The sequence below is a fragment of the Paramisgurnus dabryanus genome, chromosome 4, assembly GCF_030506205.2.
Source record: "Paramisgurnus dabryanus chromosome 4, PD_genome_1.1, whole genome shotgun sequence".
NCBI lineage: Eukaryota > Metazoa > Chordata > Actinopteri > Cypriniformes > Cobitidae > Paramisgurnus > Paramisgurnus dabryanus.
The window spans coordinates 46,717,349-46,730,393 of record NC_133340.1 but is presented as its reverse complement, the minus strand read 5'-3'; the positions used below and the strand labels follow the sequence as shown (position 1 = coordinate 46,730,393).

Below are 13,045 nucleotides of genomic sequence, written 5' to 3'. Positions count from 1 at the left end.
GAGTTAGGGAGGCAACATTTTTTTTACAGTTTACCAACACGGTTCCACAATGCGTTTTCGTTCAGAACACGTGAACCAGCTGAAACAGACAATGAGATCCTACTTTTTGTCCCTTTTAATGGTTCACTGCTGCTTTCCGGACTCAATCTCCACCACCTGAACTCTCCTGCCTTCACGATTGGTACTCGGAGCTGCTTGTGGGTCTTAACACTCACCTCCAGTACCTTTCGTCTTGACGAGGGAGGTTACGACTCAGCCGTCTTTCAGACCTACGTGCGGCCACTCACCTGATGCTCCGGTCATCCTAGATCACCGCCAGGCTGTTGGTAGTGCCATGTCCACACTACTGGTCCAGGAACACCATCTCAGGCTGTGTCTCGCGGACATGAAGGAGGTCGATAAGAATTATCTCCTGTATGTGCAGACTGGCCTTTTCTGCGACATGGTCGAGTGCTTCCCAACAGTTCTCGACTGCCAAGCAGACTGAGGCCATCATGCCTCTTCGGAAGCCAGCTGCCCCTTTCAGCCCATCTACGCCGCCACCTCAGGCTGCTCCTCGCCAAGGAACCCGCTGTAGCAAACCCGGCCTGCCCGCTCAGCCGCCACTCATGGAGGTAAAGAAAGATCCAAGCAGTCCTAAGACGGGCGACCTGGAGATGCAGGCGATCACTCTCAAAAGGTCAGTTTGTTTCTGTTCTGTGACAGCCACCTCCGTTCTGCTCGGCTGCCCCACTGCGGGTACATTGGTAGTGCTGTTAATTCCCCTCGTACCTCTTGGGGCATGTGGCAGCAGCTGTGACACCGCTCGGGCTGCTCCATATGAGGCTGCTTCAGCACTGGCTTCATGACCGAGTCCTGAGGAGAGCGGCATACACAGTGTAACCATTACACCTGAGTGCCGTCTCAGTTTCACTCCGTGGATAGACCTGGCGTTTCTTCGGGCTGGTGTGCCCTTAAGACAGGTCTCCAGACATGATGTGGTACACACATATGCCTCCAACACAGGGTGGGGGGCCACGTGAGTTCTCTTTGTGCCATTCACATCCCAGGGTCATTCAACTCAGAGGGCAGATGCGCTCTCACCAGAAGCACGCCCCGGGGAATGGCGACTCCACCCTCAGACGGTTCAGCTGATGTGGAAACTTTCGGCAGAGCACAAATAGATCTGTTTGCATCTCCAGACACAACCCATTGTCGCCTGTTTTATTCACCAACAGACGTCGCACTCAGGGTGGATGCACTGGCATACAGATGGCAGCGATGTCCACGCAAAAATGCGTTTCCCCCAGTCAGCCTTCTCGCACAGACACTTTGTAAAGTCAGGTAGGACGAGGAGAGCATCTTACTGGTTGCTCCTTATTGGCCCAGAACTCCCTGAACTCATGCTCCTCGCGACAACCCTTCCCTGGCAGATTCCCCTGAGGAAGGACCTTTTTTCTCAAGGGGTGGTACGTTATGGCACCTGCGCCCCAACTTGTGGAACCCCCACGTATTGTCCTTTTGGCGCGGAGGTTCTGAGTGATTTACCACAAGCGGTATCTACACCATTGTTGCAGCACGAGCGCCATCTACGAGACAAGCTTACACACTAAAATGGAACCTGTTCGTCGTATGGTGTTCTTCTCAACAAGAAGACCCCCGAGAATGCCCCATCAACATCTCACTTCGTACCTTCAGCATCGGTTGAACAGTAGGCTGTCACCCTCCACCATTACAGTAGATGTTCCGCGATGTCCGCTCACCATACCCCGATAAACGGCAGGTCAGTGGGTCAGCATGACCTGGTTATTACGTTTTTAAGAGGTGCATGAAGGATAAACCATTCACGCCCTCCCTCTATTCTTCCTTGGAACCTGTCCATGGTGCTGAAAGCCCTGCAGGCGGCCTCTGCAGTCTGTGAGTCTGAAGTTTCCCACGAGCCTCTGCAGTCTGTGAGTCTGAAGTCTCTCACAATGAAAACTCTGACCCTGTTAGCATTGGCCTCCATTAAGAGGATAGGGGACCTCCTTGCAATTTCGGTCAATGATTCGTTCCCTCAGTTTGGACCTGCTGTCTCTAGTGTAACGTGGAGACCCAGGCCAGGCTATGTGCCCAAAGTTCCCACCACCTCTTTCAGAGAGCAGATGGTGAACTTGCAAGCGCTGCCTTTGGAGGAGGGAAACCCAACCATGACTTTGTTATGTCCCGTACGCGCATTGCCGTTGTATGTTGAAAGAAATCAAAGTCTCAGGACCTCAGACCAGCTCTTTGTCTGTTACGGTGATCAGCAGCGAGGGAAAGCTGTCACCAAGCAGAGGATGTCTCACTGGATAGTAGACACTATCGCCTTGCTTATAAACTGCAGGGCACCCCCATGCCCCTTTAATTTGAGAGCGCATTCTATCAGAAGTGTTGCCTCATCTTGGGCACTCGCTCTTGGTTCCTTGCTGACAGACATCTGCAGAGCTGCTGGTTGGGCAAAATCTAACACGTTCACTAGGTTCTATAGTGTTAGTGTCGAGTCGGTCTCCTCGTGTTCTCTCCTCACCTGACACTGAGTGCCGGCTCGCATGTCGGCTTGCAGCCCTGGTCGCTTCCCAGTTGCTGGTTCACTATCGTGGGTCAAGGAACAAGTAGTGACCGGCCTTCTGCTTTAGAACCTAATTCCTAATTTTACTCAGACACTGGAAGGCTCAGCTTCAGTGGTGCTTTGGTAGGGATTTCCAATTTGTCAGTCATGACGTGACGTCATAGTGACCGACTGAAAGGGAACCTCTCGGTTAGGTATGTAACCCTCGTTCTGAAGGAAGGGAATGGAGACTTCACGTCCCGTCACCACAGTTTGCTGTTCCACTGCTGATTACCGACCGGGCACTGATGCTTGGCTTTCTCAGCGAAAATAGTGATTTGGTAACTGCACCTGCCTCTCGTTAAATACTCAACAGGCGGGGTGGCGCCGGAAGATGCAAATACCTGCATGCCAAGTTCATTGGCGTTTAAGTAGTTTCTCGAAGTAGACTGGTCCCGCAATAGCGTTCCCAATTCTTCGTCACAACGTGACGTCTCCGTTCCCTTCCTTCAGGGAACGAGAGTTGCATACGTAACGAGACGTTTTTTTCAGCAGGGCAAAGAGCTTTATTGATTTTGTGGATTGCTATGTTAGTATGAGTGGCTGCCAGTTTTGTTATTGATACTGTAGTTTATAATGTAGTCTTAAACAAGTGATACAAGTTGCTCCATCTTATCCATTAAGGTGCAGTGCAGTAGTCAAATCCAGCACAGTCTGAAGCTGACATCAAGAAACTTAAAGAAATATCTGTAGTCTGCTCCTCACAGATATGGGGTTATGGGACACAAAAATGCCCAGACAGCTAAACATATACAGTGGTATGAAAAAGTGTTGGCCCCCTTCCTAATTTTTTGTATGTTTGTCACTCTTTAACTCTTTCCCCACCATTGACGAGTTAACTTGGCAATCCGTATTTTCACTATTATCGACCAGGTGGCGCTCTTACCCATATACAACCCAGAAGTATTTCCTTAGGGCAAACAGTTAAAACTCCCCAGGTTTGTAAAATCTTTTATCTCCTGTTTGTTACAAATAAAGTATTTTTAGAGTACAACCATTTTCTTGCATATTTGTAAATTATTTTTGAGATTACACTGATCATGTAGGCAATCCTTCCATTTAGAGCAATTAAAAGCCAACTAAATTTACTTCCATGACTGAAAGAAAACAAATTTTAATTGTTTTAATAAATAAAATCACTTTTAATAAAATTTTTAACATCAATCTTAAACTTCTTCCTCCAATTCCGCCATCAAAATAGGGAATCTACATGGCGCGAGCCCAACAGGGTTTTAAAGGGGACACACCCATAACCAGGGACGGACTGGCCATCGGGAGTTCCGGGAGCAATCCCGAACGGCCGGTCCATTTCAGGCCGAACCGGCCGGTGGTCAAAAAGTTATTTTTTTTTTAATGCCTGACCAGGCGCTCAGCTGCAGCGGAACGTCTGTTTCAGACCGGGCCAAACCAATTCTTCAAATCTTGAGGGGGGATAAGAGCGGCCCCTCCCAACTTGGAATGATCCTCGTTTTTCCAAACTTCCGATTGGCTCAAAGGCACCGATCAAAAGAGTTTACTTTTGGTCAGGTTTGGATTCGTGTGAATGCAACATAGACAAGACGGTAAAAATTGCGAAAACAAGGAAAGAAGAGAAAGAAATGGGTGGGGCCTAAAAAATAAAATGTTGTCACAATTAACAGACCTTTTTCGCAGTCAAAAGGACGCTGTGGCAGGAGGTGCAAATGAGGAAGGACCAGCAGCATGGACAGGACAGGTGCACAATTAGTGATGCATTTATTATACACTGAAATCATTTATATTTGCATTTAAATATAGGCATATATAAGGGATAATATAGAGCGAGGCGGTTCTTATAGCGAATACAACCCCGACAGGCTTATCAGGACCCCACGCAAAGCGGAGCTTGAATCTGCCTTACGGGGTTGTATTCGCTATAAGAACCGCCTCGCTCTACATTATCCCGCTTATGAAATTGATTAAATAGCCTGCGTGCGCATTTTGGCAACAGAAGTGGTGTTGTTCCCCAGTGGTTTTAACGTGTTAGCAACTTAGTAAGTTTATCAAAACAGTTTCCCAGCATCAAAATGTCTGGTAATTGCGTTTGGTTGCACTAATAATATACTAATATACGTATATATGGTCACTTTATATTTGGCCATCTGCTAACGTCTTCTATTCACTCCACTATAGTACACAGATCTGGTAGCTGTGTTGAAAAAGTTGATAAAGTCAACTTTTAAATATAACTTTCTCTGTCTGTGTTGCTTCACTGCTGAATCTTGCCATACTTCCATTCCCAACATGCGGGTGCATACGTTTACATCATCATTGTGTTCAAACAGTAAAATGGTCTAAGGAATCCCTGTATGTCTGTATATTAGATATTAAGGTCAGTGATGGAGAAAGACAGGTTGATGATGACCCCTGCAGTCATATTGATGAGGAGGAGGAAGGAAAGCAGAACAAGAGGAGGAGGAGAATGGAACCAGTACAAAAACAGTGATGGGGCAGTTTGCAGGGCTGGGTAGGCAATCATATTACCCTGCTGAAAAACCAGCATACCAGCAAGACCAGCATATGTTGTGTTTTGGTGCTGGTATGCTGGTGACCACCAGCCAAACCAGCATCAAACCAGCATAGACCAGCATAATTCCCATGCTGGTTTGATGCAGTTTTTTCCGCAGAGTAGGCATATCATTCAATCAATTAAAGCACAAAGCAGTGAAAAGCACACAAATAGAAAAATACAGCACAATATTACATATTTATATTACATATTTACATATATGATAAAATGCAATAGATCCACATACTAGATTATATCCTGACTAAAGCACAGATTAAATTAAAAAAAGGAATTATTCTTAGTCATATTTATTACTGATGTTCTTCTCATGCATATGTAGCTGTACAATCAGTAAGCAGAGGCAGGGTCCAGCACAGGGGAAGCGGAGCCAGGGAGAGTTGAAAGTGAGTACGTACACACACAATCTCTATTTTATGGGACTGTATTGTAGTTTTTGATTATCTGAGTGGGTATGTGTGAGTAATTGTAACAATTTTATCACTCCAACTGACTGTACACATGACTTGCTGGTAGTTAGCAGTATACTTATGTGTTCGAGATTAGGTTTTGCTGACCTGGTTGTGTTTAGTGCAGTGGTGACTTGCTTATACAACCTGAGGAGGCAGGTGTTATCCTAAAGTTTCTTTAAGGTCTTCAGCATAATCTGATTCTCTTCATACCATAAAAACACTACTAGAATTAAAATAACTGCAAAAAATCCTGCTCGTGCACCACGGGCACTCGCGTAAAAGGACTCTCCATCTTAATGTCCCGGGCTGAATTTCAGTCCCAGTACGTCCCTGCCCATAACTCATTACAAGAATAGGAACAACCTTTTTAGACTGTGCGCTTGACACAAACCATTTTTCCTGTCGTTAAATTGGCAAAAGTGGATTCGGACACGCTCGTTAAGACTGTGTGCCCTGCACTTTAGACAATGCGTTTAGATTGTTAAAAAAAGGGCCCTAAATGTTTCAGATCATGAAACAAATTATTAATCGAAGATAACACTTAAAACACAAAATGTCGTTTTTAAATGAAGGTTTTTATTATTAAAGGAAAACAAAATCCAAACCCACATAGCCCTGTGTTTAAAAGCCTTCTAAACCTTATAACTGGTTGGGCCACCCTTAGCAGCAATAACCGCAATCAAGCATTTGCGATAACTTGCAATGAGTCTGTTACAGCACTGTGGAGGAATTTTGCCCCCCTCATCTTTGCAGAATTCTTGTAGTTCAGCCACATTGAAGGGTTTTCGAGCATGAACCGCCTTTTTAGGGTCATACCACAGCATCTCAATAGGATTGAGGTCAGGTCTTTGACTAGGCATATTCACATTCATTTAGTTTTTCATTCAGAGGTGGACTTGCTGGTGTGATTTGGATCATTTTCCTGCTGCAAAACCAAAGTTCGCTTCAGCTTGAGGTCACAAACAGATTGCCGGACAGTGTCCTTCAGGATTTTTTGGTACATAGCAGAATTTATGGTCTTCCAGGTCCTGGAGCAGCAAAACAACCCCAGTTTTATAACATTTTATAAAATACATGAACAAGTGTGGCAGTAATCTAATCAGGCCTGGGTGTGGCTAGAGAAACTGAACTCAGGTGTGATAAATTACAGTTATGTTTTAAGCACTATTTCACACAGGGCCATGTGTTTTTGGATTTTGTTTTGGTATTGGCATGACAGTCCAAAGTAAACGCGTCTTGATTTTGGCTACATAGCTGGAGGTGGGAGGCTATTGGCTCCATGAAGCCTGTTTGAAGCCCTGGCTCGCAAAAGCGGCTAGTGTGTGGATGTCAAATGGACATCATGTTCTTGATGTCAGTTTGATTTGCATTTTTTACTTCATTTTCAATTACCACGTTTTTGCACCCTCATAATGCAAGATATAATTCGATTTTGACAATATTGCTATTATACTTTACCTAATATAAACACAATACTACTAAAAATAATGTCTGGTCAGAAAGAAAAAAGTCAATTTCAGTAGTCAATTTATTCACTTTAAATATTAGATCTTTAATATCTGTATCATTATTTACATTTCATTAGTGGCTTGATGGTAGACTTCAAAAACATTGCAATAAACAAATGGTTTTGAAGATGAATATTAATTTTTTCTTTGTGTACTCATATCCCAACATGTACAAATGTTTGTATGCCCCCCAAGATAAAATTTATGCCCATGATCTTTTCCACAACACTTTCTTGTCTTTTATAACATTAAATATTTATGAAGACAGAATTAAGATTCTTGCACACATGCTCCTGCTGGCACCTTCTGTGGGTTCTGACAACATGTATCAAGGCTTTGATTAAAAATACTCAGCATTCTAGACTGCTTGTAGACTGACAGACAGATGAGGGAGAAGAGCAAGCAGGTACATATCAAGAAAACAGCTTTGAAATAGAACATACTGTAAGTAATAGACATCATTGAGAGAGAGAGAGAGAGAGAGAGAGAGAGAGAGAGAGAGAGAGAGAGAGAGAGAGAGAGAGAGAGAGAGAGAGTCAGTTCTAAATCTGAGCTCTTACACACATTTAAACATGACTTATTGGGGTATAGTCTCACAATCAAAAGTAATAAAAGCAAGTTTTTAAGGTGCAAAGTACTGACAGGAATGTTCATCTCACAGGAAGTTTCGTTTTATCAGGTATGTGTGTGTACCATATTTATCTACTGGCAGCACAACTAACATGGCAGGGCATTTCCAGGTTCAAGGTCAGATATTATATTTAATAAAAGTCTAGTCTAAAAATGGCATAGCATTTTTTTGTGCTTTTAGAATCTAATCGAATGGTGACCTTAGAATCGTACATGTAATCGAATCAAGGAGAATCGTGACACCCCTATTGGCAACACTGGAAAAACATAACATTTTTGGCTAAGAAGTTCTGTTATAATTTTCTATATAAAAAGATTTTAAATTAAGCACATTCACTGGCAAGTATTTTTAATGGATGGATGGATGGATGGATGTCAATAACTGATTTGACAATTACCAATTCAATTGTCTTGTAATGGACTATGGGTGGCATTTACTAAACTCCAAATGATATCAGAGTAGTATCGCTTACAAATTAAATTACTTTAAAACCGGATTCTAATATCAAAGCGAAAAGCCTTTTAGCCCTTGGGTACTTAAGATTTTGAACAATATAAAAAACAACTAAATATCCTTACAGTACTTGAAATTTTAGACCCTGCATAGAGAAATTATTGAATTCCCAGATTTCGGACAACACGAGATACAGTGGTCAGTATTTTGTCAGGTCATATAAAATGTCTATTTAATGTACATTTTATCACAGTAGAGCAGTGAGAGACAGAAACATACATTCCACACAAAACAAAAAAAAACTATGCTAAACTAAAATAAAAAAACCCGCAGCCTCGTACAATTCTTTCCAGTCAAATGATGGGAAAAAGTGTGTGAGAGGAAGAGGTTTACTCACAGAAGCCATTTCCTTGTACAAGGCCTCAAAACCACCTTCAGGCTCAGCATATTGTTCCACTTAGGTATGGCCTCCAAACCAAAGCCATCCACCTCGCTCTGCTATTGGCGTTGAACACATAAGGCTAACCACAAGCACATGTTCAGTTGCTCTCAACTAATTCATATAGGAACACTTTGGTTTTGTTGCGAACCCAAAACCCTATACATTTGATTTAAAAAAGTGTCTGATATTAATTAAATAAGCAAATGTGAAGGAAAGAAGGATAGTGGTTCTAGAGGCTTTTGTCAGCTGCAGTGACTATAGTTTTCTTATCTCTTTTTTTCTCCCAGTATTTTCTTTTCTTTTTAACCATGGAAAATTGGAGCAAAAACTATTGACAATAAATAAACAGAGCGTCATCTACTCAGGCACATGTACAGAAATGAAAATTATTTTGTGTGATTATATTATTTGTGGCTGTTAACATTCTTGGTTTTGTATTGTTTGCCAGACTTAATGTATGTGAAAAGTGAGAGTATTAAGAGTATTCTTAGTGGCCGTTATTAGCATATTTTCTGTTTAATGTTTTTAATTTACCTGTAATATGTAGCCTCTAACGTAGTCTCTGAGGGTCCATCCCAGGCCGTGGAGGATGTGCAGAACCTCTTCCTGTTTGAGCACACTGAACAAACGATCCAGCAGGATTTTTAACCTCACAGGTACTGCCTGAGTCCCATACAGCATTAGGCTGCTGATGTCAAACACCACATTGGACTGGACGATTTCCACCTGTGTTGGGTGGTATAGATGCTGTGTGCTCAGCTTGTCCAAAGCTATTATCACAAAAACAAACACCCCAAATTATAAATATAGTCCAGAAATTGTTAAAAGGAGGAATCTATCCATCCATCCATCTATCTATGATTCTTTCCCAGCAGTGGCTATACAATGCTGATATTCATCTTTTCACACTGCAAGCATTCACTGACACACAAGTCAACACAATTTACTGTACATTGGGAGCCTGGTATATGTCAGCATCAGTGGCGGATCGTGACGGTTCAAAATAAGTGTTCGGAGTGTTATGTGTATTGCTTGCGTTTTCAAAAATGTGTTTGTTGCGTCATGTAAACCATGTCCATCACGTGTTTTGTCAAAATAAGTGCCTGCTACACACACCTCAAAACCAAAAATTTATGATCAAAATACGCTCACGTTCACAAAATACACGCAAGACACTCCCTTAACAGTAAACGCTTAGGTTACTCACGTAACCCCGGTTCCCTGAAATAACGGGAACGAAGCATTGCGTCAGTTTGCTGACGCTATGGGGGAAACTCCTGTTGGTTAACGTCTGTAGAAAATACAGACCAATGACGTTTGAGCCCGCGCGGGGGCGTGGCACACGTCCCTATATAAGCCGGTGAAATACGTCAAGAGCTCATTATTATTCGACTGAAGCGCGCAGCCGAATAACACTCGCTGCGTAGACGTTTGTAGCACGGCCAGCGACGCAATGCTTCGTTCCCGTTATTTCAGGGAACCGGGGTTACGTGAGTAACCTAAGCGTTCCCTTTCAATACGGTTCACTTCGCATTGCGTCAGTTTGCTGACGCTATGGGGGAACGTAATCCCATCCCGCCGTGCATACACAACGGACTGAGGTGCCCTTACCGGAGAGACACTGCATGTGGCCCTAACCCAGCATATACATAGCTCTAGCGAGCGCAAGTGTAAGCACCATATATGAGACAGTAATACGCATACAGTGAAGTTTCTAAACGCACCATGATGCATATACAATAGAGCACGAGACGGCGGGTTCCCTGAGCGCGCCGCGAGCTGTGCGTGAATTATTAATAGGTAGCCATGACGGTGAGCTAGCAACGCACCGTGAAAGCATACAGAAACGCAGTCGCGTGAATCATTAAGCCGATAAGACCTGTGCTTGTAAGGCAGGGACATCCAGGCTATAAAATCTGACAAACGTAGACGGCGAGGACCAGCCGGCCGCGTTACAAATGTCAACGATAGAAATCCCTGTAGACCAAGCCCAAGATGAAGCCATACCCCTCGTGGAGTGAGCTTTTAAACCAACTGGACAATGTTCATTCAGGGAGGCGTAAGCCAAAGCAATGGCTTCGACGATCCATTTAGATAGCCTCTGTTTAGTGAGCGGCATACCTAAGGAATGTTGCGCGAAGCTTACGAACAGCTGATCTGACTTGCGGTATGAGGCAGAACGGTCCGTGTATATTCTTAACGCTCTGACGGGGCAGAGCGTGTTCGGGGTTTGTTCGCCGTCCGCCGTCGGAAGGGCGAGAAGTGAAACCACCTGAACTCTAAATGGCGTGGTCAAAACTTTAGGAATGTATCCCGCTCTCGGTCTAAGGATCACTTTGCTATCGTTAGGACCGAATTCCAGACACGACGGGTCAATTGAAAACGCGTGTAAATCGCCCACTCGTTTAACCGATGCCAACGCCAGGAGGAGAGCGGTTTTAAACGAGAGAGCGCGCAGGTCAGCCTGTTCGAGGGGCTCGAAAGGGGGACCGCGCAGCGCTTTCAGGACCGTGGACAGATCCCAAGACGGGACCGTGTTAGGTCGCGGTGGGTTTAGTCTGCGAGCGCCTCTGAGGAATTTAATGATGAGATCATGTTTTCCCACGGTGCGACCGCCGATAAGGGCGTGATTCGCCGTTAACGCCGCCACATACACTTTAAGCGTCGAGGGCGCGCGACCGCTGTCCAGCATTTCCTGCAGAAAGGAGAGAATATGCTCCACTTCACAGGTGTTTGGGTTTAAGTCTTTCGTCGTGCACCAATCAGAAAAAAAAGACCACTTTTGAGCGTAAAGGCGCCTGGTAGATGGGGCCCTAGCTTCAGTTAGAGTATTTAACACTCGTCCTGAAAGGCGTGATGGTTGCCGTTCAGAGACCAAACGTGTAGATTCCATAGCTCCGGCTGTGGATGCCATATCGTCCCTCTCGCCTGAGATAGGAGGTCTTTCCTCAGCGGTACTGGCCATGGTGCTGATGTTTTCAGCTGCCATAGGTCGGGGAGCCATGGTTGATTGTGCCAAAACGGGGCGACCAGAATTATCGCGCATTTCGTCTCTCTTATCCTCTGAAGGACCTGTGGTAACAGGGCCACCGGAGGAAAAGCATACAGAAGACACGCCGGCCATGCTTGCGACAGGGCATCGTGATGTCTCGAGAAGAAGATCGGGCAATGCGCGTTCTCGTCTGATGCAAACAGATCGATCTCCGCCCGGCCGAAGACGGTCCATATTCTCTCGACCGTCTGAGGATGCAGTCTCCATTCTCCCGGCGGCGGACCGTTGCGCGAGAGAATGTCTGCACCCGTATTGGCTACACCCGGTACGTGAGTCGCTTTTAACGAACGTACGTTCGCGTGAGCCCATAATAAAAGCCGTTTCGCCAGCCTGGATAGGGAGCGAGATCTCAGCCCTCCTTGGTGGTTTATGAACGAAACCACCGTCATACTGTCCGACCGCACTAGAACGTGTTGATGTTGGAGTTTCGGTCGAAAGTGTCGTAGCGCCAAGATAACCGCCCACATCTCGAGGTGGTTGATATGTAGCTGAGACAACTGGTTGTTCCACGCACCGAAGGCGAGCTCGCCGTCGCAGTGAGCGCCCCAACCCGTCGCAGACGCATCCGTAGTCACCACTTTCCTCCTGCTCACGGAGCCGAGCTCCGTGCCCGAGAGGAAAAGGTGAGGGGATGTCCATATCGAAAGCGCTTTCACGCAGCTGTACGTGATTTTGATTAATAAGCGGCCCGACAACCAAGCACGGGGCGGAACTTTCGCTTTCAACCAAAACTGAAGCGGCCTCATGAACAGCATTCCCAACGGTATTAGTGGGGATGCTGCTGCCATCAGACCCAACATTTTTTGGAATCGTTTGAGAGGGAGATGTGAACCCGCTTTGAACGATGCCGCCTCGCGTCTGACCGTGAGCGCGCGTTCCTGTGTAAGCCATGCCCGCATCTTTAATGAGTCGAGCGTCGTGCCTAAGAACGCGATTCGCTGCGTGGGGGTGAGCAAACTCTTCTGGAGGTTGATTTTGAACCCCAAATTCTCCAAATGCTGGAGTACAACGGTCTTGTGCGCAGTAATTTCCCTCTCTGACTGTGCTAGAATAAGCCAATCGTCGAGGTAATTCAATATGCGGATGCCGCTCTGTCTGAGAGGGGCGAGAGCCGCATCCGCACATTTGGTAAATGTGCGTGGTGCCAGAGATAATCCGAAGGGCAGAACTTTGTACTGGTATGCTGTCCCGTCGAGCGCGAATCTTAGGAACGGCCTGTGACGTGGCGCTATCGGAATGTGAAAGTAAGCGTCTTTCAGATCCACTGATATGAACCAATCGCCCGGTCGAATTAACGCCATGATTCGTCTGGCTGTAAGCATTTTGAACGGCCGTTTGGCAAGAGCGCGATTCA

At 45.3% G+C, this 13,045-nt stretch overlaps 1 protein-coding gene across 4 annotated transcripts in view; it reads right to left on the bottom strand.

The window, feature by feature from the left end:
• bnc2 (basonuclin zinc finger protein 2) overlaps window positions 1–13,045 on the bottom strand; it is a 437,581-nt gene that overhangs the window by 95,552 nt on the left and 328,984 nt on the right. For 3 of the 4 annotated variants that reach the window (XM_065254835.2, XM_065254836.2, XM_065254837.2), the window contains one exon: window positions 9,174–9,409. The exons of the other annotated variant lie outside the window; for it this stretch is intronic. In XM_065254835.2, coding sequence (XP_065110907.1) covers window positions 9,174–9,409 — 236 coding nt within the window. The remainder of the gene's footprint in view (window positions 1–9,173; window positions 9,410–13,045) is intronic. 4 annotated transcript variants of the gene reach the window in all.